Genomic DNA, 27,260 nt, shown 5'->3' on the forward strand with positions numbered 1-27,260 from the left:
TCACTGCACAAGCTGATTTTCTTCAGTTGTGTCGGTAATTTCCTGTACTCAATTATAGATAGAAATATCATAAAACAGTAAGGTGTTTTGTTTTTTTTTTTGCAGACTTATCCTCAGTGCCACTTCAGCCCGCTGAAGGTAAAAGGAAAAACAAGAGCCCGACAGCAGAGAGGAGAAAAGACACAAAAGGAAGCAACAGCAGGGAGAAAGAGAGAAGACATTGTGTAAAGAGATGAGGAAAATGAGATGGAATGAAAAAAAAAAGAGACGAAAGATAGATGACAGGGGGCTGGGGGGGCGGCTTGCTGTTAAGGAGGGGTGGAGGCTTTGTAAATCTGAGAGGCTGGAGGCGCATTTGAATGCAGGCTGTGTGTCTCCTGCGCTAGCCGAATGTTACCTGCTCTAGCATGGCAACAGACAGAGAGGGAGAACGGTGAGCTTCAGCTGCAGCGTACACACACACTTATGCACACACACACATACACAAGCATGCACAGTGACAACAGGAGTACAAAGAGTGACTCAGGTAAGCAGGAACGCCCCTCATGAGAAAGGACCCTTGAGAGCGGGATGCAGCGTGGTGGAGTGAGAGGGAGAAATGCTGGAGGTGGAGCTATAGAGCCTTGGATTTCTGAAAAGGAAGACAAGAGGAATCACAGAGAACCCAAAAATCATTGAATCTGGACTCACAGGGGTGGGCTTATATGGGAAGGACAGATAGGAATACAGGCAATACGGATGTGATGATGCGAGAGCTCTGATTGGATACATTTGACAGGCTACAGAGCACAGAGACACACAGGGAAGAAAATGACATTTAATTTTTGTTAGCAGCATTATTCGGGGCGCACAAGCTGGGGGACGCTGAAGCTGAGGTTGCTTTTTGCTTTCTTTCTTTCTTTCTTTTTCCGACAGAGTAAGCCAGGACAGAGAGAAGGTTGAGGTGGGTAGTCAGAGGGTAAACAAACACATGATGGCAGATGAACCACCTGTCCTTCTGGTGTGAGGTGAACACACATGCACCTCAGACGGGATATCTCAACCTTACGCGTCAGACTGATTTTCGGGGCGCTCGTTGGATTTAGTAAAGACTGAATTTGGACTCTCTACACAACACAGGACTTTGAGGATGCTGTGAGACATTTGTGATCAGGGTCACCCGGACTTATCAGAGGACAGAACTTAAGGGAGCTGACTGCCACCCAAGCCCCAGATGATCCTCTCCTGAAACAACCTGTGGACGTAGGAGGTTGTATTCTTTTTCTTTCACAGGATCCCCAAACTCCCCTGAAGAGCTGGAGATCAGGTGGAACACCTGTGCAATGAGGGTCTTGTGTGTGAGCCTGTCCTGAAAGACCCATCCCAGAGGCTCTATCGGCCTGTCCCCTCCTCTCCCCCCAACTGGATGTCTTGATGTTTTGCTGTGGGCTGGGACACTGGCGGAGAGTGCAGTCCACCTATGTAAGTGACCACAGCAGCATCACCCAGCCCCATCTTTTAATCCCATAGCAACAGTGGAGGGGTTTTGTGGCATAGACAGGGGTGGTGGGGGCACATCCAACATATATCTTGTGTGAGCCACTGCAGATTCTTATGATATGCTGTCGTACTTTTACAAATACTGGTGGTGAATAATTTACATTTAACAATATGTAATATGTAAGCATGCACAGCAACACAAGCAGTCTGCATGCAGCTGTAAGTGATACTGCTACAACCTGTTTTTTGCTGCTGAGGTGTTCACTACTCAGTGACGGTCTGTTTGAGTTTTCAGCCGGGCTGCAGTTTATCAGGGCAGACAGTGGCAGTGGCAAACAGCTCGCTGTATTGATCCCAGCACAGGACTTCATAAAAACGTTACCGAAAAGCCATTAATTGGTACTGTATGGTTTCAGCTCTGGTTTGTTTTCCTCCTGTGAGGCAACAGTTTCAGTTCATCTGGCAAGTGAAGTGCATAATTTATAGAACATGGCAAAGATAAAGTGAGTTTTAAATACATGACAGATGCTTAGGCGAGCTGTTCTCATTCACGTCATCTGTCCTGGCTGAGCTGACTGAAGGAGCAGAGGAGCGTGGGAGGACAGACAGGTGCAGTTATCTCATTACAGGCCAGGTTTTACTGTCCTCTCAATGACAGAGATGAACAGGGAGGGCAGTCGCACTCCTCTCCTCCACTTGTTTCTCTTTGTTGTCTTTCCTCCTAACTCTCTCTACCTTGCTCTCCCCTCAGTCAGTTTCCTCCACTCTGTTTTGCTGCTTCATCACTGTAGCCTTTGTTGGTTTTTTTCTGGTGTGAGTCTATCCCAAATTCTGAGTCCTTTTGCAGATGATACTATACAGTCTTTGGGCTGTGTATTGTGTGATGGCTCTGACTGCAGAGGACCCATATCATAACCACATTCTTACATGAAATAGGCTTACTGTCAGCTCTCAGCACTCAATTGGCTGTCAGGACAGAGTGTCACAGATTATCACATACTGTACCGCTGCATGCTGCATCCAATGTGTGCCCACCTCAGCAACAAGCCAGTAAAGAAGCTTGCAGAATCAAAAACAAACAAACAAACAAAAAAGGACACAAACGACTAAAATCTGTGAGACATCAGAAAGTGGAACCTGGTGCCCACATTCAGTGTAGTGCCATTGATTTTGTGTGCTTACATCAGTTTGGTGCAAACAAAAACCCAGAGCTGAGTAAATAAAAGGAGTGAAAAGGAAAATCTGTTGTTTAGATGTAGTCAAGCTTGAAAAGCTCAAGATAAATGGTGAATTACTGTCACTCTATTAGCTGCAGTACATTATGTGTTGTGTTGCCAACTGCACATTGCCATCAATGAGATTAAAAAGGATGAATCAATCGCAGTAAGTCACCACTTCTTTTAGGAAAGTAGAAAGTATCCTAGGACAGTTTCTCCAGGAGACTGTGTTTAGGAGAATAAAACTGAGGGCCATAAGGTGACTAATTAGACTAGAAAATAAAACATTCAACTACCTATAGATTAAATTTGATGTATTTGTTTTTTTACTGAATTACATAGAGTACATTATATTTCTCAATTGGCATGTGATACACATCTAGATCAATCGGTGTTGCATATTTATAAATGACAGTTTTGCTCAAAGCAACAAAATCATGTGCAATGTTGAATTTCCATTACAAGGTTGTTCCTTCACATGTGGCCTTATTACATTAAGTGCTTGCCTGGCTCTAAGAAGGAGCTTAAGATAACTTAGTGTTCTCTGTTCTTTGCTTAGTTGCCATTGCTTTTATAATGCTGAGTGTCAGGACAGCTCAGCTAACAGGTTAAGGGCAGGACTCAGTTTTCCCCATCCTCTAATTCTGATAAATCTTAGGAAATAGCAAAGACATAACACAAAGGAAAGCTTTTACCCAACTTCAGAAAATAACCTTCCTAGGACTCTCATGTATTTCCGTTATGTCCATTTCTCCTTATTTATCTGCAAGGCTGCAGCTCTTGTTTCAGGTGGAAATTGAGTTTCTCTTTGGCGTCTCCTTGCACTGCAGTGATGGCTTGCTTGTATGTTGCTTTAAAAAAATCTAATAAATAAATATAACAGACTCCTGCTACTTATGATAGTAACAGTGACAAAACAGAAATTATTTGTGACAAGCTGAGGCAGCAAAATAGACTTTTATCAGACAGACCTACTGGTCAGCTATGCTGACCAATTGGGATTCTTTCTCCAGTCTGACCTTTTGCCCTGTTCTCATTTTGGAACATTTTTGTGGCTTGAACCAACGTCTGTCACAAATGGACAATGGACTATGAAAAATCAGAAGAGAAATCATTCCTTGATTGCTCTTCTGCAAATTTACAGACTGAGAGGTTTTAAGTACAATAAAATGTGATCAGTGCAAAAGAAATTTAACTCACTTGTAAAATCTGCACAGACGATTTGTAAAATGTTACTTTTCTTGTGGTATAAACAGAATCAATCATCAACTATTTCTGGAAATATTTGTCAGTATTTCGGGGCATGTACGTTTTTTTTTTTTGGGGGGGGGGTCTCTCTGTTTCTCTCCAGGTTCAGTTCAACTCCAGCATACAGCATCAAATGCGTTCTCTTGAATTTTGTATACCGCAGAGGTAGTTGTGGTTGTCTTTCTTCTTTAGTTTACTTTTGTCTAGCTGAACCTATAAGTACCACAGATTCATGCACTGCAGGGGTGGACATTGATTATAACGCTGAATCCAAATCCCGTGGATTCATTTAACATGCTGAAAGCTGTGGTTGGTATTGACTTGCTTCCACACTCAGTGCTCACACTGCTATTTCCTACTGCACCTGGAGCAAAGGGATTGTACATCAGAGACGCGTATCTGTGTAGGACCAGAAAAGCTGGTTATTCATTTGTCTGTTTTCTTAAAAAGGCTTTTTGGAGAACTAAAGCAGCGTTGCATTGATACATTTTGTGCTTTTCACCTTGAAGATGCCATGGGTCTTGAATTAAATTTGCTACGTTTGAGTACAAGAGGCATTTACATTGTGACTAATTTTCCTGTCAACATGGAGATAAAATCAGTTAAACCGGAGTCTATTTTGCTCTCTTTCTTTCCAACAGATGGATGGGCAGATTGATAGGATTAAAGTTTGCTCTTTAAGTATGGCACTTCAGTAGGAAGACTACAAGAAAACAGCAACTCTTATTAAAAGTATTTAAAACTGACTGGTTAGTACTGGTTTGTTTTCCCAATAGATGGAAGAGTTTTTGTTTTTCCATTTGTGTGCTGTTGTGCCCACTTTAGAGGTGCTAGAAGACCTATTTATGAACTTTGGAGAGAGCCAGTCTTAATTATGTTAATCTTGGTTTATTGGCTCTTGGCTTCAGTTCTTTATCTTAAGCACAGATGAGAATGGTTTGAACCCTCTCATTCCACTCTGAGAGATTTCCCAAAACACTGAACTTTCCCTAAAATGTGCAAAACCCTGAAGTACAGACTGGCTCAGAAAGCAATATATTTATTTCATTGTGAACAGAGTTTGGGATTTGGGATTGGACGAGAGAGAGAGATATCCATTTATAATTCCATCAAGCTCTGATTCTGTCAAGCCTTCTCCTCCTCTGTCCAATCACTCACTGCTGTGGAGTTCAGAAGCAGGACAGCAATCAAAAACAAATTTGCAGGGAACACAATCACAAAGAAAATACAAATTACACATGTCCACGTTGTCTCTCCTTGTCTTCTGTGTTTGTTGTTTGTGGAAATTAATGGTCAAGAAATGGAAATAATGTATTCCAAAAGCCACCAATTCAGTAGAACATGTTTTTCTCTTTAATCTCATGGTAGGGATCAGTAACCTGTCCTCCAATCTGTGATGGCCTGCCATGTCCTATTCTGATAGGCCCTTCACAGTCATTTATCCTCCCCCCTCCTCGATCCTGAAACACTTAGTTCCCCTCTATCTATCTGCCTCTGCTCTCCTATTTCTTCCCCTTCTCTGCATCATGGCAGCCCTCCTTCCTTTCTTCCTCTCTGTTTCCACTTCCTCTCAATCTCTCTTCTCCCAGATGTTAGGAGGGCAGGATTGGCTATTTGCTGGCCCCAGGCTCTGGCATCATGGAGGAGGAGCATTAGCCAGATGTTTGGTTGCATATTCACACAGGGTTTATGAATCTGAAGAGAGCGGACAGCCACTAACAAGGGGGAGGAAGAGGATGGCTCATACAGAGGACTGAAGGAACTTTTCTGCATGTTCTATTTCTGCCTCTGACTGGCATTTTTGGAGTTATCCTGTCTTTGTTTCTCTCTTGCTCCCACTCCTCCTCCTCCAGTCAGTTTTCAGCATGTTCAGCTGTGATATGATTGGAAGGTGATTCTCCAGGCAGATGTGAATCTGGAGACAGAAGTTGGCACAAGGCAAACAATGGAGGACGTGAAATGACAAGCCCATTTTCATCTTTGAGTGAACTGCAGCTGCTAAAGGTGGACTGTCGGCGCTGTGTGACAGTGTGTGTTTGTGTGTGTGAGGACGCAGAGTTTATCGAGAGTAGGGCCCTTGGCCTGTCCGCCTGCAAGTCATGTCAAAGGTGCCCAAGAACAAAAATGTCTCCTGGGTGAGTATGCCTCCTTGGTGGTTGGTATTGCTGGGTGGGGGAAGGAGTGCTTTTTCATTCCTGGCAGTTTTTATTATTATTATTTGGTAACCATGGCTGTATGTTTTTAGTGGGTGTATATGGTTATGTTTTGTTTTGTTTTTTTTCAAAGTCAAAGTCCACTTTACTGTCAATTCTTCTGTACATACAAGATACACAGAGGAATTGAAATTACGTCCAGTCTTTTGTCTTCTACGGACAAAAGAGGACAAAAATGTGTTGAAAGTTATACATTTCAACACATAGTACTTTGGTCTCATGGTTGTCCAAAATACAGTTGGAGATAAAAACCATTTTCTTTGATGGCTCTTTTGCACATCTGCATAAGTGCTCAACAGCTATTTACGGAGAACTGTCACAAAACTGCCTATCTTCTTCTCCAGCCTTCAGGACAACATCCTGCTCAAAATATTGACAATTAGCTGAAAGGATTTACCCCAAAAGCAACACCAAACCTCTAATCAATGAGTGTAGACTGGGCAGAGCTGAAGTGTTTCACTTCTGTCAGCTTGCTACCAATAATGGGTCTTTTTTTTAAGGTGACAGCAGATGTATAGACACAACAGAGGCTCAGGAGCTTTGCCTGAAATTGTGCATGCCATCATTCTCAGCCCCAGAAGCCCTGCTCTGCACTACTGGTCCCAGCTTGACAGCACACACGTACACGCATGCATGTACTGTGTGTGTGTGTGTATGCAACACTCTGGTTGTAAGAAGCTTAAGGACAGATGTTTGTTTATGTATGTGAGAGCACATGTGCACATGAACACGTGGCACGTGTGAGATGAGTGGTATTGTGTGTTAGTAGATCAGTGGACGATGCGTCAGAAAAAGAAAGTTGGGTTTGGCAGTTTTCACAGCAATTTTCAACAAAGTCATATATATATGTGTGTGTAGCAGGTACACCTAAAACAGCAGATATATTTAATTATATTTATTATATTTATATTCATTTAGTGAGGTTGGGGAATAGTTTGGGTGTGGAGCATCACCCAGTCAAAAACCAATACAAACACATGGTTTTCACAAGGTACATTTGGGTGCTTCATAACTGATTTATTTGTTTATTTACCCTATTAATTTTAAATTATTATTTTTGTAAATATGTACATATTTAAATATTCTTGTGGGTGACTGATTGTTAATTGAGTAGCGACAGGGTCAGTTTAAATAAGTCTATACTTCATCCTACTCCGTTTCAGACTTGTATGTAATATGTAATGTAATTTTCATTTGCTTTGTTTCAGTTTTCATATTTGCAAATGAATGATATATATATATATATATATATATATATATATATATATATATATATATATATATATGATTACTTCCTATTGGTTTATCAATGCAGCAGTTGTGTCAGTCATTGGTTCCTATCATACTGCGTGTCTTTTAATCATAAGAAGGAGTCTGGTTTGGCTTTTAACTGTAAAGCACTTTGTGCTACATTTTATGCATGAAAATAGCCATGTAAATAGAGTTTGACTGAGTGATTTATTGATTGATTGATTCAGTGGGTTTGACATGCTGAGAATATTTAGCTTCATGGTGTCTTTCATAAGTAGCTCCTTCAGCAGGACAGGAATGACCTGGCTACCTTATGTAACATCTTCACAGCTTAAAAGTAGAAGTAAGCGTGGATTCAGTCTGTGTTTTGCTGGCACTTGAAGAGAGCTGGCTCCTGCTCGAAGAGATTTGAGGTGTCATGGAACAGATCTCATGAAGCCCTGAGTCTGGTTCAATCCCAGGTCATGGGCTAAATGTTGGGACCTTGTGAGAAGAATTCTGTCAGTGCAGAAAGGCTGTGTATGTGTGTCCAACCCACAGGTCAATGTCACAGCCCGGCCTGGCTGACTACAGCCCCACATTTTCTTTTCCATTCTGACTTATGTAACGCTATCATCTGTGTCCCTCAGCTCCCTCAGCTTTCCCTGCTGTTGTCCATCTGCAGATGAGTTACAGGTTACAGGCCACTGTGACAAACGGACCAAACAGTGTTGCTTACCTTTAGACAGTTGTGGAGGAGGTATTTGGCCTTTATTTTTAGGGATACCACAGTATAGAATACATGGGGGTAAAGGTCCTGTATGTGAAGTTTCTCTACATGTATCTGAAGTGAGAGTACTCGGTCAGAATACCCCCAGAGCAGAGCAGTGAAGCTGAAGCAGGATCCATGTTGGTGCATCTCTTGATTCTGGTTAAAACTAAGAGTTCTGTACTTGCGAATGATATCTTTTTGGGTGACAGAATTAGAAAGCTTACTGCAGTAATCCAGACATGATGAGGTAAAACCGTGGGGGAGAGTGTCTTTCTTCTTCCTTTATTTGGAATCATGTGATAGCAACAGTTCAGTTGCTGTGATTAATTAGAGTGACATGTTTTAGCTCAGTTGTCTTGTCTTTACAAGGCAATTGTAACCAAGAAGGACACCCCAAACCTTTAATTAGCAAACTTTCAACGAAAGTGGTCCTCGTTATGTTGTCTTCCTCAGCTCCTTATTTTACTCCATGTGCTCTAATATTGTCACACCATCAGCGCCCCTTTAGATCATTCAGTTTAGCTTCGGTTTCCATCTGAGCTTCATCTGTTCCGCGAATGACGGAATACAGGCAGCATGTAGAAATGATATCATGATGAGGAGGGAGGATCCAGAGATGAGGCCTCCAGAGGAGCAGCACACTATTACATTCAGCCATGGCAGCAAAGCGAAAGTAATCTTTCTCTGGTTGACTGGAGAATTTGTAGATGCAGGAAAAGGTGAATATAATTTTAAAGCTTTTGGTGTCCGTGGATCGACGGTCTGGTGTAATTTAAGGACACAGGAAGAAAATCCGTGGTGAGCCTGTGTGTGTGTGTGTGTGTGTGTGTGTGTGTGTGTGTGTGTGTGTGACTGGGGGGGGGGCTGAAACTTGGCAGGTACCAAAGTTTGCTGCTGTGACATAATGACACGGAACCAGTGGAGTGAGACAGTATCACGATTGAGCTCTCTGAGAGATCAACCACCTGGTTTGTCTGTGGCTGCAGTTTTTTTTTTTTAATTTTTATTTTTTTATTATCATTGTTATTTATTTTTCCCTTTTTTGGTGTAGTGAGGTCACACAGAGGAATTCATGCATCACTCGCGTTTTAATTCCGTCCTCCTGTCGTGCAGCCGTGTTCGGACTCCGTCTCTGCGGCTGGAGATCAGACTGAGCGCTGTGCGGCGCAACAGATGCCGCACAGAGAAATAAGCCTTTAATACCCCTGAGGACTGCCCTCAACTCACAGTCCGGACTTCAGTGAAACCCCTCCGGCGGCGTCCTGTCGTCTGAGGCAAACCTCCCTGTGTCCAGGGGGACATTTTCTGTCTTAACCCTAAACTTGGACACATCCACCTGCTTTGGAGGTGATCTGCTCTCATGGCACTCGGCTCTGTGTCCCACTTACCGGAGCCAGGTGAACCATAATCTGAGCCGGGCGGCGCGACCGCAGGATCACACCGGGGGACCCCTTCACTCACCATGCCACCCAAGAAAAAGGTAAAATAAACTAGATTGGTGTTTTTTGTTTTTTTTTTTTTTTGTTTTTTTGCACGGGGTTAGTGCGTGTGTGTGCGCGTGTGCGTGCATGTCCTGAACAGGAAGGGGAGGAGGAGCGCCATCTGTTGCACAGGGCGTTAATCCTGGTGTGGGGCCTTTCCACATCGACGGCCGCAGCGCAGGGCGGATAGAGATGGCTGTGTTATGCTCAGAGAAGTGAGAAAGCGTTGCATAACCAATGGCCTGCAAAGATCAGATGGATTAAATCTGCTTTCTCCGCTTTCTTCTGACTCTTGGACTTTCTGTTGTACTCAGGAACTGAAACTGGGCACTCTTGATCTTGATCAGTAAACAAATGTAGTTATATTTCTTCGACATGCTGTACAAAGTATGATCTGACTGTATGATATACAGAAACATATCTGGAAAGTAAATCAGTCTCAGTATTTTACTTTGAAAAGAAAAAAAGGAAACTCAACATTGGCCATGCTGTCCAGTGGGAGGGAGAACCAGCCTGTGATAATTCTCATGTATTACCCTTTCATTCAAGTCGCTCAGCTAAACACCCACCTGCCAGTCTTTGAAAGGCCCAGAGGCTTGTTAAACAGAGATTGGTGCTGATATTCTCCAACCATCAGGACGAGAAAGAAAACATGCTCTAAAGTTTTCCCTCCTTTGGTCTCTTAATCCAAACAGAGCTGATATCTATATCCATGTTGATGTCTGATGTTACTTTTTTCGTACAAAGAAGCATTTATATTTATGTCAGTCAACGCTAGTGAGCACTATGGCTGCAGCTAAAGGAAACTGGGGAAACTATAAGAAATATGAATATTAGGGTTTAAGCAAAATGTTTACATTAGTGTCTTATTTTTTATGCCTACCACACCGATATATCAGCCCACTCTCACCTTTATCATTTGGCCAGAGCAAGCAGCAACAGTTTCCCAACTTAAAAATGGTCTGTATTAGTTGTTTTGAGGGTGCAGGGTAAGCAACCTGCATGAGACACCAAACTGGAACAAACCCGTGCATTGCCCACCGTGTTGGATTTCAGGTTCCGGTCAAGTGCAGGCCTGCTACTTGTTACCCAGAATAGGAAAAGCCTCTTAGTAGCTGTTACTGGGGCATTGCATCCAAATACTTGCTCCTCTTCTGGGCAGGAGTTCGAGCAACAATCACGCAATTTTAGTTTCCAAAAGTTATTACTTTTTTGTGTTTTGTCAACAGTTTTGATATTGCAGTGATAGTGGTGGTTTAGGGCAAAAAAGTGAGAAATGACGATAACAGGAAGGGTTGGCAAAATGCTTTTTTATAATCCCCCTCACACACACACACACACACACACACATACGCACCCCTCCTTACACCAACTCTAATCATGTTGCATCACAATGCTTTGCAGTCCAGAAGAGCAGAAAGCCTTCCATCTATGAACTATAGATGAAACTTATCTTTAACAGGGGCCATGCAAGGAATTAAAGTTGCATAGAACATATGAATGCAGCTATTTTATCTCAGTGTGATGAATGCCTGGGAGCTTGAGCACAGACAGTCCCAGCAGCAGTGTTGGCTGTTTGCATTTGCCTCTCCCACTCTAAAGCCTGGACTGACGCATGCTATCTTAATCTCCTTACTCAGAGACAATCATGACCCAGAGAGAGAGGGAGAGACAGAGGGAGTCCAGATTCACATTGCTTTTCTCCTATAATGATTTTTTTCAATTTAGTCCTTGTTTGTGCAATTTTTTTTTTTTGCCAATTCTTTTTTTTTCTTTTTGATGTTCAGATTGTCTCTATAAGAATAGTTAAAGGCGATCAATGAGGAGTCAAATGTGTATGAAATGGTAGACGTCATTGTACTGATTACTGTTTCATTCAGGGAAAGGCCTGAACCACAAGAAATGAAAAAATAAAAAATCAATACCAACTGTTTACTGAATCCCTTCCCCTGATACCTTTACAGTCTGTGCCTCTGCACTACTCTGGGACTTAACTTCCTACAAGTATTTTGATGATGTTTTTTGACTTTAACTTTTTAACTTCAAAACTCGTGTTTGCATGGAAGGCTACGCAGCTTACTACCATATAGAGGTGTCTGAAGGAGAGACTGAAACCATCATCCAGGATTTTATGCTGTCACTGCTGCAGCCTCTTAAACTATGTAACTAATGTACAGAAAGTCAATTGTCATTTGACAATTAACACCAATAGCGCAATAAACACAAAAATATTGCTGTATTTAAGGTTATGGCTGCATATTTTTATATTTTTGCACATTACATTTTGGAAGTCATTATTGAGTGATTGCATGCAGTAATTTAGATTCAGGCATCAGATCAAATCATGAAAACTTTTGTTTCATATTATTTGTAATTGTGTATATTTTCGTAGTAATGAATGTTATATTCAATATTCAATTATAATCTTAAAGAGGAATCATCAATAATAAAGCTCAAATACATTTTGGAATATTGTAGAGGTTTGCATTACATTTAGTGTGTTAAATATTTGTTGTTTCTTTGGATCTATAATTGGAGATCTGAAAGGCCGTGATGCAGCCTTTAACGCCAGAGATAGTGACCCATGCCAAAGTAAAGGTGGCGGTGCCAGCGTGGCCATATCTGCTCTGTGGTAGCATCAGGCAGAGGGCATGCAGCCAGCTCTCTTCAGACAGATGATGCAGAGAAACTGCTTTGACAGATCCTGGAAAATGGATTGGAACGCCCAGTGCATGCAAACGAACAGGCTGATAATGATAAAGAGACAGCGAGAAGTCAGCAGAATTACATAAGTAAATGAACAGCTAGATTTTGGGTAAGGGAATTGGATACAGTTTCAGTGTACACCTGGGCTCAGTGCCAGCAGCTCATTGGGGGTTGGACAGGAAATTAGCCACGATTAGATTAGTGACCTGCTCTACTGAAAACAATGAACGGTAGTCAAGGATGTTTGGGAAGGCAGAGAGTGGTTTTCTACTTTCTGATGCATGACTATCTATGAAGCTCAGCAGTCTTCTTCCCAATAATAGAGCTGCAGATCAGCTACAATTATCTGAAATATTTAATGTGACTGTATTAGAATTCTTAATGGTCAATGTTTCAATCAAACAATGAATCAAAAGCAATAGAATTACTGTCAGTCAAAAGTTTGGACACTTTTCTATTCATCTGAATGAGAAAGTGTGTCCAAACTTTTGACTGGTAGTGTATACATAAAGACAAAAGATATTTTGCTGCTGCTTGTTGGATTGCATGTCACACAGGTGAACCTTGTGACTTTTTAAAATATCTGTTACCTGTATTCAGGTGTGTCTTCTGCTAGATACCTTCTCTTCCTTGAATCCTGACTTTTTCATTTTAGTTTTGTTGGAACTTTCTTCAGTATGTTGCAATTTTAGTTAATGAACTAGAGAAATGTTAAGAGAAATGTTGTGTAACTTTTCAACACACTTAAACTGAACAAAACCAGAAACTGAGTGGTTGTGTAGCGGTGTGGAAACCCTTCACGCTCATCTTTTGGTTGCCACAACCAGCATAGTGCATTTCCCAGAGCAAACAGTCAGAATAACAGTAGCCAGTAAAGCAGGCGCACACACACCCACACACACACACACACACACACACACACACACACACACAGACACACACACACCCCTTGTGGTCTGCGTACAGCTCCATCCACAGGGACTGTACTGTGGAGCTGTATGTTCATATGATAACCCCAAAACGGCTGCATTCGTGTGGACTCTGCTCTGATGCTTGCTGATGCTGGATCAGTCTGTAAGACAGAGAGATGCACGTACCATACAGGGTAAGGAAGAATCTGCTGCTACTCTGTTTTAGATCATCTCCCTTCAATGTCCCCTCTGTTTTAAAAAGTATTCATGCATGCCTACTTCTGTGTTGGTATTACTCCACTTATGAATGAGTGAACTCCTTACTTTGTGACTCTTTATTCATTTATGAAATAGACTTAAATGACAGTTTGTTGCTACAGTAGGTGTTTGACATCTTCAGCTGTGAGAGGGTCACTAACAATGATGCTGAATGCTGCTAAGCTGACCTAATTATACAGACGCTCTCTGTGGAGGACTAACTGACAGCTCAATAGCCCTTCATGGGATCTCCCACTGACTCCGACATACTGCCCGATTACATTATATTTGATGTGTCTATGAGGACGTGGCAGATTTCATTAGACTTGCTGGAGCTGGAAATGTGGAGCGATTCATTAAAAAAAAAAAAAAAAAAGAAAATCCTCATGTGTGTATTTCTTTGAAGATCACACGGTATAAATTAAAGTATTTTCATCAGTGGGAGTCATTTATGCTTAGGCAGCATGTTTCTCTCAATGGTTGCCATGGAAACGATTCCCATTTCTGAAGGACTGTGCTGTGGCAACGGTGTTCTCATGACACAAGTGTACAGTTTGCTGTCAGCTGCAGTAGATTTTTCTCCTCTGAGGCTTAATATCAACCATTTCAAATTATTTCCAACAGCACGTTTGAAGTGACAAGGACTAATGGGTAGATGTCTCTTAAATTTCAGGACACAGCAGCTTGTGTGTTTAAGTGTTAAGTGTGAGTGTTTAAGAAGTGCGAATATATATCTGAGGGGCTCTGAAGTGTTTTACAGTAACAGTATTGTTTCCTTGTACTGTCTGTTAATTTTCCTTGCTCTGAAGCTTATGTGGGAAAGTCTGCTTTGCCACAAAAACAAAACAAAACAAAACAAAAAAAAAACACAAGGGAAACTTTATAACCACAAAACAGTCACTCTGTAAATATTAATGAAAATGTTTACAAACTTTAGAAACATTTCAGGCTGCCCTCTACGTAGATAGGAAGTGCTCATTTTTCAAGTGAACAGAAACACAATGATTCTTAATTTCACATGATCATGTGCTCATTAACATAATAATGAATGTTGTATTAAATTTCTGCTAATTTAAGGCCTAGCCCAGAGTGTGTCCTCTGGAGAACAGCAGCGCTTCAGGCCAGCTGGCTCTGATTATTCCAGTGTAGGGACGGAGTCCATCTCCCCAATCAGAGCCTCCTTTCCTAATGTACTCCTCTGGCGTGTGCCTAAAGAGCTTTGTAAATGCTTCTGAGTGGGAAAGGAGTCACCTTCAGGTAGCACACGCCGAACAAAGCCTAATTCTTCCTACACCTTCCACGTAATCACACTAATGGACAGGGATGCCTCTCCAATAGAAAGGGACAGGAAGATCAGCAATGGGAGAGAAGGGTGAAGAGAGTGAGATGGGGGGATCAATGAAGGAGTGTTGTTTAGAGTAAAAAGAAATCGAAAAAGAAATATCTACTAAGAGGAGCCCACGACATTCATAAAGGCTGCGGCATCAGTGGATACACGAGAGAAAATACTGCATAGGTCAGCAATTCTGGCGATTATTGGTCAATCAACAAAAAAAGAAAAGAATCTACAGTTTCTAATGTGATTCATTATTTCCAGTATCAATGAATCTGTCAAGTGCTCAGTATATATCATCTTGCCAATAAAAATCATAACAAAAGCACAGAAAATAGTGGGAAATATCCATACTGAATCAGAAGGTGATGCACTCAGTTCTTATGCTTTACGGTTAGTCCACAGCTGGAAAAAAATACAATAGATATCCAAGAGAGGAGCATTAAATTGTCACATTTAAGTGAGTGCATGTGTGACTAAACAATTAAGAGACTCATCTTTTCAGTTTTAAACTCTGAGATAATAAATATGATGCGTGTGAATGAAATTTTCATATTTTAACGGTATGACTTTCTTCCCCTCCCCCAGACAGTCGATGTCTCTAAGTCACCTGCAGTAGTGAGCTCAGCATTGTTAAATAATTCAGCGGGGGCGTTTTGTACCATTGGCTGGGTGACATTGGCGAGCAGGAGAGGTCGGTGCTGTGCGAACAGATGTCTACACAAGTCATGGATAAACAAAAGCCCATGCCTGGGCATAATTCTGCCCAGGGAGATTTGCTCCCTCTTCCTCTCTTATTCCCTCTTCATCATGCTGATTTCTCTGTATTCACATCATCTCACGTCTTTCCTGATTTTCTTTATTTACTAATTACCACCACTGGTCTACCTTGTCAAAATATCACGTCCTCATCCTTTGTCACATTATTTGGCTTATTATATGGCTTTTTCCCCATCCAACGTTAATGTGGTTATCCAATTTGTGATTCAGGGTTAGGTTAGTAATTTTACGACCATCTTGTAATGCTAATTAATGTTCATCTATAGTTTGTGTTTCGTGCGAGGTAGAAAATGTTAGCAATCATAATACAGTAAACGATGAAGGTGAGCACGGTAAATATTGGATCTCACAGAGCCATGAGCATGACACGTTAAGGTTTGTATAGAACCACCTGTCTGCTTGTTTCTGTGTGGTTGTGTCTTTACCTCAGGCTCAGACTGACCTCGAAACTCACTGCAAAATCAGAATGTCAGGGGGAAAAAAAAGTGAGATTTTCCAACTCTTTCATTCAACGCTGTCCTCTCGTCACTGTCACTTGTGTTCTCCTTTTCCCCTCACTTCCTGCAGACCCACTGCTTCCTCCTGCTCCTTTACTCCACCTCCCCTTCAGTCTTCTCACTTAATTCCATAACACAAGCTGTGCAGTGGGAGATGGTTCCTACATAACTACTGGCCTACAGTAATGACATGCTGCGTAATCCATCATTGTCAAAGTCAGAGTGTATTCTTTGTATCAGTCAGTGCAGTAGGCACTCATTTGGAATAATGGCGAGAATAGAAGTGGGTGACTGGATATCAGCTGGCTGTGCATGAGGTTTGAACAGTGAATACAGTCCTCATTCACTCAGTGCAGCCTCAGCGTGCTTTTCATGAACATCCACATTCATTCTGTCAAGTTTTTCAGTTTGCATCCAAATATTTCTTTCTTGTGCTGCACATACGTTTTGGGTGGAAAGTCCATATCCCGATTTCACTGCTTGGAGTTCTCAACATATGATAATTACATTTTTAACAGCATTGCTTATACCTGAAACAATAAATAACACACACAGTATACCTCCTACTTTTCAAAACACACAATTGTAAGCCCATTGCTATGGGTAATAAGTGATTTTTGAAGAAATATCAAATGTCACAGAATAATGTATATAAGTAGTCACTTTCAAAGCTCAACCATATGCTTCACAAATGTTGAAATTGTGTTTTTAGGAAAGAATATAATGTACTTTGTTTTTGGCAAATTAATATCATGTAACAAAGGGACTATTAAGTAGATTAATGCTATGGAATAGTGAAAGTAATGTGATGTGACTATTTAATTTAAGTGACATGTTATTAGTAAGCACTGAATAAAACATTTCATAATGCGTGAAAACAGTCTAAGATCAGAGTGAGAATATTGACTTTGACGCATCGCTGTGTCAAAATGCGTCAGACTGAGCAGACTGTCTACAACAGAGAGAGCTGATTTGTGACTTTGGGATGCAAGTGTGTATCTTAAGAGCCAGATTGATGCAGGAGGTGTTGTGCCACCGCTGGCTATGACACAGAGGGCATTAATTACCATGTCTTTGAGGGGACAATCTAATCTCTGGGACACATGGTACATAAACCTGAGCATCCCAGGAGGGATCCACTGCAATGTCTTCTGACAGTTAAGGAAGGGAGTTCTGGGAAAAAGAGCAGAAAATGAAAAGGCCTGTCTATGCCCTCAGCTTCTAAGTTTAATGGTGAAATCTTAAAGCAATGACACAATGTTATTGATCAAACTGGTTTTGGTTTTAAGCCATTTTTAAATCCATCAAGTAACAATAAACCTACGCCTGCAAATAGAGTCACCAAAATATTAATTAGGTCTAAGAGATTTTATCAGATTTTATCAGATCTCTCTGCCTGAGCAATTTAACTACAGATAGCCGATTCTTTCAGTGAATCTCCGACACATTTATTGTTCCGTTAGCGGGGAGAAACAGACCATGTGTAACAATTATATAATGTCAGTCTATCTGAATGAGCTCTGTTAAGGCTGAGATAATTTACTCAAGTGACTCATGAATTATCTTGGCATTGGCCACATAAAAAGCATCTGGAGATGAATAATGTGGATGTTTATCAGACAGCAAAACTTGGAACACTAACAAGCTTTTGAGTGTAGAGTTAAGCAAGCGATTCATAGTAAAGAATTAAAGTCGAGGCAGCCATTAACTTTCTCAGCCATTTTCTTATTTGTTTTTATCCATATCTTTCAAGGCTCCATACTTTATGTTATGAATTGCAATACTAAATATCTGAAGAAAACTAATTATAATAAAATAATAATAAATAGTAAATTTGGGAAACTGCTTTTTTTCTTTGGTTTGTGTTGTCTAGAACTGGAATTGTGTTTTATTTTGGACCTGGATTGTCTCCTTTATGTATTCTATTTGGACTGTAGGTGTCACCTCATGTTCCTACTACAAATCGTTTATAGCATTCTTTAATATCATCTATGTATTTTAGGCAATTTTAGACTGATGAATCACTCCAACACCCAAAGGGATTTCTTATTTTCCATGCCACCAGTATAACATGTATGAATCCTTAAATATCCATAAAGTTAGTTAAAAGGAAGAAGTAGCTAAGTCTCACATTTGAGAAGCTGGCACCAATTTTCACCATTTCATTTTGAAAAAATTACTTTAAATCTCACTTTTAACAGGGGAAATTATTATCAAAACAGAACAAATAGACTACATTGCATCTTTGTGTAAAACACTGTGATACATAAGAGGTGTAACTGATTAAAATGTCTCTGTCCTGCAGGGAGAGCGTCAGGATTCGGATGTTGTTGAGGAAAGAAATGCCCAGGTGCAGCTGGAGAAGGCTAAGGTATGTTCTCACTGTTACCTCATGACGTTCACCCGACCCGTCATGACCAGAGTGCTAATGGACTAATTTATTTATTTATTAATTTATGTATTTATTTTTTAGAGAGGCAGCTCTCAAAGACATGATTACATCACAGACCCCAGGACACTGGATTAGCAATAATCAGCCATTAATGTTAATGGCACTTGTGTATATGGCTCAATGTCTTGAGAAGGATTGTATTAAATACTTAACTAAATAGTTTTTTGTTTGTTGAATTTCTTTTAGACTTAAATTTAAAGACAAAATAACATAATAGATCAAGGGTAAAAGAAAATATCATGAACTAAATCTTACACTTCCTATCCATTATGCACAAAAATCACGATATAGTGCATCTGGAAAAGAAAATATAAAGAGTTAAATATTCTTAAACTGGGGAGGGTGTGTTAAACAGAACACAAAACAAAAAAACCATCACAACTCCGACCAAAATCTTCATCTCTCCTTGCTTTTTAAGCAGCGCCTGCTGAGACACGTCCCATTGAATATTGAATTAAATCCTCCCCCGCAGACTTAATATGTTTTCACAGGTACTTTGTAATTGAAGTGGCAAACACACTTGGCCCATCTCCTGCTGACCCCACAATTCTCCCACAGTCTCATCTTTCTGAAATGAAGTAATTAGCAGTTTGATCAGCATGCCGCTGACATTTGACTCTGATGGGATTACAGCACCAGCAGGCATTCAATCAGGAGAATGTGGTTGGTTTTTGTTTTCACAACAGAAATTTTTACTTGTCGCAGCATGAGAAGCATTGGTGTTAGTAAGAGCACGGAATAATGGCACAGTTTGATTCGGGTGGTCATGACTGTGACTGAACTGGCATTTTCAGTATCAGCATCCTGAAACTGATGCGTCGAAATGAAGCTAATCAGTTTTATTATTTTACATTTTTCTCTTTAATTGTATTTTCCTTTCCAAACAAACCAAAATAAATTATGGATGACTTCCTGTGTTAGTGTGTCTCTGTGGGAGAACTGTGGATTATGCTGACTGTGATGTCCATGAGTAATGAAATTTTGTTCTGAACGTCTGTCCTGTGTCTCCAGTACAAGCCTGTGGCATTCGCTGTGCGTTGCAACTTCTCTTACACTCCAGCTGATGACGACAACGTCCCCGTACCAGGCCAGGCTGTCACTTTTGAGGCCAGAGACTTCCTCCATGTCAAAGAGGTTCATTATAAATAACGTTTGTATTTAAGTATGGAAGCCTTGCATTGGAATCAAGCCTCTTTGTCTGTCTCCTTAAATTTTCCAGAAGTTTAACAATGACTGGTGGATTGGGCGGCCAGTGAAAGAAGATGGTGTGGTGGGCTTCATCCCCAGTCCAGTCAACCTGGAAACTATTCTCATCAGAAGAGAAGTCCAGGCCAGGAAAGCTGCCAAGGCCTTAGCCAAGTATGTAGCTCACGTGCTCTTTTCCATTGAATTCAACACAGAAGGATTTTAAACCTGCACACAAACCTGACGCAGCTTGCTGCCTTTTCCTGCCATGCTAATAATTCTAGTCTTTATTGGCACATCATGCATGCAACCAAAATGTTACTCCAAAGTTATATAAAGAGGATTCCAAAAAATCTGATGCTCTCTATACTTTGACTGGAAAGTTGAAATCAGTGTGATAATGGTCACACCAGGAATTCCCCCGTCTATAGAACCAAATCAGGTGGTTAACAATGTCACCTCAGCCAGAACCCACGAGCTTGCATGTTCCCCACAACTACCGTAACCATCCATCCATCCACAGAATGGATAGATAGGAGCAAAGTATAAAAAGAAAAAAGCATAGTAATTAAATCAACATTTAATCATGTTGCTTTGGTTATTATAACTTTAGTCACATGCTTAGATTAAAAGTTATACCTACTTAGACTTGATAAGGAATTCCAGTGTAAAATGGTGCTGAAACAACAATTGTATTTTTCCACAGAGCCTCAGAGATCATCCACTACTCCCATCTTTGTCTCAGGATTAGTGGATTATTGGGTCGTAATTGAAGACATTGACATTAATTTGGAAATTCTGTTCATCTAAATTCTGCACTAATTGAAATAAAGATCTGCACAATTATATTTGTGTGCGTATTCAGAAACAAACATCAGTTTCAATAAAAGAACTGAAAGATGATTGAACTAGGCCACTAACTAGTATTTTAATGAATTCCACCAACTTTCAGACAGCATTTGGATTCATTTCAGTACGCTGTGAAATGAAGTTTGACAGATGTGGGACTTGTTAGAGACAGAAAACCCAAAAGTAAGAATCATTTGGTCAGTCAGAGGTTTGTTTTTACTCTAATCAGCCCAGCAGGCAGGAAGATCCAATACACACTGCCAGATTTTGACTTGACCCAGTTAGGCTGACAGAAACACATCTAGGGGATCTTGGAAATTCGGCTTTGGTGGCGACTGTATGTGCTGAATCACTTGAGGGGATTTACTCTCTAAGCTTTATATGGCAGTGTCTCATGAGTAGATATACAGATATACTGAAAGCACAAAAGCTTTTATTAAACAGACCTAAAGTGCTCTATTTTCGTCATGACTGAGACATCGGAAATTATACTCTAAAGAGGGCTTTAAGGAAACCTGAGCTAATTCTGGATATTTCTTTCATTTCAGCAAAGCTGCAGCTCAAGCAGCTCAAGATATGAACTCAAAGAAATACACTCCTCCATCACAAGGCCAGTGCTAAACTGTGTAAATAGATTATCTGTTGCCAGTTTTAACAAGTTGAGAGTTAACATTAGATACCTCTCTCATTCTTTCCCATGAACAGCAAATCAGCAAGTGAAAAAGAAACCGGTAAGTGATTGTGTATCACTTTGCTTTGTTGTGTTTACCACATCAGTACTTGCATGAAATGTTTGCAGTTGTGTTTCAGCTGGTGGTCCTACTGGGCTTGTTTGTAACTGCCATCTTCTGAGGAAGACTAACGTGTTGTTGATGGGCTCGGCAAAATACATTAAGTGGTGTAAACAAGTTTCATGTTGAATTAATGACGTTAACACAAACTTGACATGATTCAGTGCATCTCATTTTGGTTTCACGTTTCTCACTTATTTCATGTGGATGTGTCAGTGTAATGTGACTTTTTATGATACGAAAATAGCTGTAGAGCGAAAACTATTTTCTGCAATATCAGGAATTTATCCAGAGCAGGAAATTGCCTTTGGCATACTTAGACTTGTCGGTTTTGAAAGCAGTTTACTGCATTTGGCATTCAAAAAAATCAGCTGATTTTGTTCTTAATCAATTAAAGATTGATGAAATGAATGAATTCATTGCTGTAAATGCTGTAAAGGTATTTGTGACGTTACTAGAATTTTCATCTAATGTAATGAATGAATGTCTTTTTGGCTATAGGGGGAGCAGGTGGCTATGTATGATGTCGTGCCTACAATGCGTCCTGTGGTTCTAATGGGACCGTCACTGAAGGGCTTAGAGGTGAGTCTGTCTCACATGCTCTCTAAAAGTTTTCTTTGTCTTGCGACTAACAATAGAAGCTGTTAAGCTGTTTCTAATAAATATTGAATATTAAACTTCCCAATCCACCCTTTCTGTGTAATTTCAGGTAACAGATATGATGCAAAAAGCACTATTTGACTTTTTAAAACATCGATTTGAAGGCAGGTAAGTTCTGATTTAAATCTTCTGTCACACCTGTTATGTGGAAATAAAACATGACGAAAATCACAACTGTGGAAAAATGATTGTTACTTAATCCCATGTCCAGAATTACTATTACTCGGGTCACAGCTGACATCTCTCTGGCTAAACGGTCCATCCTCAACAACCCTGGCAAAAAGGCCTTAATGGACCGCTCCAACACCCGCTCTAATTTAGGTAAAGTGTTCTATCATCATCATCCTAACCTGCTGCCACTAGTCATTGGAAATCATCCTTGGCACCTCTTTAACCACATCAGGACAATTCAGATTGTATCAGTCACAGCAAACAACACGGAACTGATTTTTAAAATAGCTTCTTATAATTGTGTTGTCCCTTGTGGCAAACCCAGTTGGAAAACTAATTGGGTTAAAAGAAGCACGAGGCAGTCAGACTGGTGGTATTAGCGCTTCTTGTTAAATCTCACTGAAACTGTGCAGTTTGTGTTGAGTAATAGTTTTTACTGCAAAGATGAATCACTGCTCAACATGATAATAGAGGGCTATCACCTCAGTGATACTGTACCATAGACCAGCCACTCCATCCCTCCACCCCAAAAGCCTCTCTGGTTGGAGGAGGAAACAATAGGTGTGTAGAGCAGAAAGGGGAGAAGATTTATTTGGTTTTCTCTACTCTTGTCTTTCTCATTGCTCTCTCATCCCAGATGCTGCTGGTATGTATGACTGAAAGCACTGGTAGTCCATGTGTGTTTGAGTACTCCACTTTCCTTCCTTTCATCACCTCACCTCACCTCCAGCAGCCACTGCTAAGATGTTTCATGTGTAAATTTGAACAAATACTGACTTTACAAGCGTGAACTAGAAGTAAGATTATTTGTTTTTGTGTGTCAACAAAAATATCACATGTAATTTATTGTTATTTGTATCTCTGAACCTTTAGTACTGAAACACTCCATAGTTGCTGCCTCTTCCACGTCCAACTTTCTTGTTCTCCCTCTAGTGGTTAATCTTTAAATTACCCCTACACATGTTAAATCGTGGTTGACTTGATGGATGGGTTACACAGGAACAATACATATTGTTTTAGATTTATTTAGTTTAGGTGTATAAAAGTTTATACCACAAAACTGAAGTGCCTCTGTTGACAAAGCCATCATACCAAATATTCCAACTTCTGGATGATTTTCTGCAAAGATTACTTTGCTTGTGCAATGGCACAATTTAGATGTTCCAAATGAACGATAGGTGTAATATATACATAGATTTACTCATACTCACTCCTACTATTAAATCATCCAAATGCATCTTTTTATTTTTCTACTCTGCAAAGGAAGTGAATGGACATCTGCCTGCTTTCATGGAGTTACAGTGTTAACATCACGCTTTTCCTGTCTGCTCTTGCAGCCCAGATCCAGGGGGAGGTGGAACGAATCTTTGAACTAGCTCGCAGCTTGCAGCTGGTAGTTTTAGATGCAGACACAGTCAACCACCCTCTACAGGTGTCCAAGACCTCCTTGGCTCCAATCCTGGTTTATGTCAAGATCTCCTCACCAAAGGTGGGCTTCAGCAGACAGTGCCTCACAGTTAGATCACATTAGATTCCCTTCACATAGATAGACCAAATGCTTCATGACCCTATAAAATACCAGAAGTCAATTACTTACTACTCTTTGTCTGCTTTTTTTTCCCCTCTTGTGTTGCGTAGGTGTTGACGAGACTGATCAAGACAAGAGGGAAATCTCAGACCAAGCACCTTAATGTGCAGCTGGTGGCAGCAGACAAGCTCGCTCAATGTCCTCCGGTGAGTGCCATCTAGTGGCCACTATTTTGTAGATAATGTTGCATGAATGTGTGATACTGATTTTGTATCATGGTATGTTAGGCATAACATTTGTCCAAAAATACACATTTGGTTGACTATCCATAATTTGGAGAGTAACACTAATGAAGTGAATAAAATATATTTAGATGAAGCTTGCTCACTTAAACACTTTTAAACCAACAGGAAATTAAAACCAAACAGTAGGATGGCATTGAAACAGCATTTAGAATTTCATGCATGGAAATGACAGAATATTTAATTATACAGTTGAAGTGAATGTTCACTGAATGTGCATTTCAGTGTTCACCTGATTTTCCTTTATTTCAGATAACCGTACTCCCTGATATCTCTTAATCTGAATGCCATACGCAGAATCAGCCACTTCCTTGATTACCAAATGAGTGTGATTTTTAAAGCCCAACCACATCTCTGCCACATTGCCAATGGTGCCACTGATTTTAAAATAATTTTTCATTTTCGATTTTAAAGTATTGTTTTAGTTACAGTTAGATCCGTCTTCTCTCCTGCTTTTGGTCTTTAACTTTTTCTTGTTTCTTTTTGTCTTTTTGGGGGTTTTCTGTAGGAGATGTTTGATGTCATCTTAGATGAAAACCAGCTAACAGATGCCTGTGAGCACATTGCCGACTATCTGGAGTCCTACTGGAGAGCAACACATCCACCAGAAATGGAGGCTACAAACACACTGGTGGCCCAGCTGGCCGAGAACACACTGCCCGCCAATCCTTCAGGAATATCGGTACAGCAGAAATAGATAAATTCTGGATGGGGTCGGGACATTAAAGTGATAGATTGCAGCATCACTTTCAAAGACTGTACAATCTCATTTCATCTCATGTCATCTCATCTCGTCCAATATCCCATATCCTATGTGTTGAAATAATGATTTCAGTAGGAACAGCAGTGCTTAATGAGAGCCACTTCACATTATGCTGTCTGTATATCTGTTTCCATTTTTTCATCTAACATTTCATTTCATCTCTCCTCTTTCCTCCACTGGAAAGTTCCTGAAATGAGATAGGCCTACCTCTGGTGAGTGAGATACCTTCAAATTCTATCGTAGATGCATTTCCGCCATTCCACCGCAGTGATAGAGAGGAGTTACAGTAACACCTTCTTTCGAGAATCACCAGACAGAATGTGTATGGGCCATCTGATTTATTATTTACAAACAATCCGGGATAAAGAAAGCCCATTGCTACAAGTTCTTGATAACATAAATTTTTAATTAAACCATGAATCACTGGGCTGAACTTACCATTCCAAGTCCTATGATTAAACTCAGTATTGTCATCCAAGAATATTCAAATTGCCTCTTGTCTGACTGCCAAAAGAGACACAAGGGGGCCGGCTGGCCCAGTAACAGCAGATGTAGATGTTTGTGTGTTTGAGTTTGTGTACAGCGACTGGAATAAACAAGAGTGTGCTTTACCTAAAGTTGAAGATATGCTGTGTAATACATACATGGTGTGACTGGTCAGTTGATCTTATGCTATTTTTTGTTTTTTTGTTTTTTTTCCAGGATGAGCAGAAAAGCAAAAAGTCAGCAGCCCCCAAGAGGAAGGGTTCCCATGATAACCATCTAGACCAAGACCCATCTCCCCCTTCAGCCCAGGCCCAGGAGCACAGGGCTGAGGAGGGCCAAAGAGAGGAGGAAGAGCGACTCCTGAGGACTGAACCAAAGAGACCCCAGCACACCCACCACCATCACCATCACCACCACCACCGCAGGATGGAGCACCACAGCCACGCCCAGCACAGCCAAACACCAAGTGGCATGGAGGTACAGTCGAGCAGGGATTATAGCCAGAGGCTTCCCCGCAGGCATCTGCCTGAGGAGAGGGAGGAGGAGCTGGAAGAGTTGGTGGATGAGGATGAGGAGGAGCTTCGCTATAACCACCGCGGCCATAACCACCACCATCACAACAGCAACCACCATCATCACCACCACCATCGTCAGCATCACCGTGGCAACAGTCAGACACATGTCGAAGAAGATTATGAGCAGGAGCACAATGAACGCAATAGGCAACACAGACATCACCAGCATATTCCACCACGGACGCACCACATGGATCACTATCCTGTGCACAATCATCACAACTACCACCATCACCACCATGGCAGAGACAGAGAGAGAGACAGAGACAGAGACTATGACAGAGAAAGACACAAGGACAGGGAAAGAGACCGAGACAGGGATCGAGGCAGAGATAGAGACAGAGATGCAAGACAATGGCACAGAGATTCTTACATACACTCATGACTGTGGTCTGCTTTGGGTCGGTGCATGGTTATACGCTGCTGAAGTTATAATGCACTAATGGACAGGGCAAATTGTGTCATCTTTGTAGAAAAGATTTCTCTTCACATTGTTCGCCATTTTGCCGTCATACACACACTTTTTCAGTCCTTCTTACTCTTAACTAGAAAATGTTTAAGAACTTGTAGGATGTCCTTTGGTTTGACTCATTTTCATCTTATCCATATATAAATTGCATTGGTTTGCTCATGTTCTATTCATTTCTACAGGTGGGCAGCATCACCAGTCATTTTCCTCATCAATCAATATGTCAGTTGTTCTCTTGATTAATTGTTTAGTCAACAAAATTTCAGTAAATTGTGGGAAAATGTAGAACCAACAAATGTTTGATATATTTTTGCTTATAAAATAATACAAATGAAACTCAATCATCAACTACTGGGGTTACTCCAATAGAATAACCCTGGAGTTATTAATTTACATTTCTATTTTGACATCAGTAATGTTGGATATGGTTATGCAAAATGTAAGGAGGCTGAGAACAGCCATCATTGCAATAGTTTTATTTGACCGATAATCTGAGATAGCAAATAAATTTTCCAATCTCACAATAAATGTAATTTTGTTTTCATAAAATAATCATTGATTAATCAACGTGTGTGTAAATTCACATGTAATTAGGTGATTAATCAAGAAAATAATTGTCCAATATCAACATAAAAATAATCATCAGTTGCTGCCCAATGCAGGTTATCAGGTAATTATATATTCTCGAGCTAACAGAACAAAAGGAAATGATTGAATCGGCATCTGTACCTGGCATTTTATGATTTTTGCCCCTACAAAGTTACACAAGGACCTTTTTTCTATTCAAACCATCAAATAATGGTTAATATGGGGAACTGTGTGTGTGTGTGTGTGAGAGAGAGTGTCAATGTCACATTTTACTGTGCCCCCGTGTATTAAAAGTCAGATACATATCTTCAAAGGC

General features: G+C 40.6%; 1 protein-coding gene across 1 annotated transcript; it reads left to right on the plus strand.

The window, feature by feature from the left end:
• Nucleotides 1-1,413: 1,413 nt before the first annotated feature.
• On the plus strand, nt 1,414-26,601 carry cacnb2b (calcium channel, voltage-dependent, beta 2b). The gene is made up of 14 exons (XM_029524632.1): nt 1,414-1,461; nt 18,431-18,496; nt 19,589-19,711; nt 19,797-19,936; nt 21,160-21,221; nt 21,317-21,342; nt 21,904-21,984; nt 22,112-22,170; nt 22,274-22,383; nt 22,871-22,879; nt 23,571-23,722; nt 23,872-23,967; nt 24,572-24,745; nt 25,529-26,601. The coding sequence occupies exons 1-14, from the start codon at nt 1,414-1,416 to the stop codon at nt 26,270-26,272; spliced, it is 1,890 nt and encodes a 629-aa protein (XP_029380492.1). The 3' UTR covers nt 26,273-26,601.
• The last annotated feature ends 659 nt before the right edge of the window (nt 26,602-27,260 follow it).

The sequence above is a fragment of the Echeneis naucrates genome, chromosome 17 (assembly GCF_900963305.1).
Source record: "Echeneis naucrates chromosome 17, fEcheNa1.1, whole genome shotgun sequence".
In the NCBI taxonomy this organism is placed as follows: domain Eukaryota; kingdom Metazoa; phylum Chordata; class Actinopteri; order Carangiformes; family Echeneidae; genus Echeneis; species Echeneis naucrates.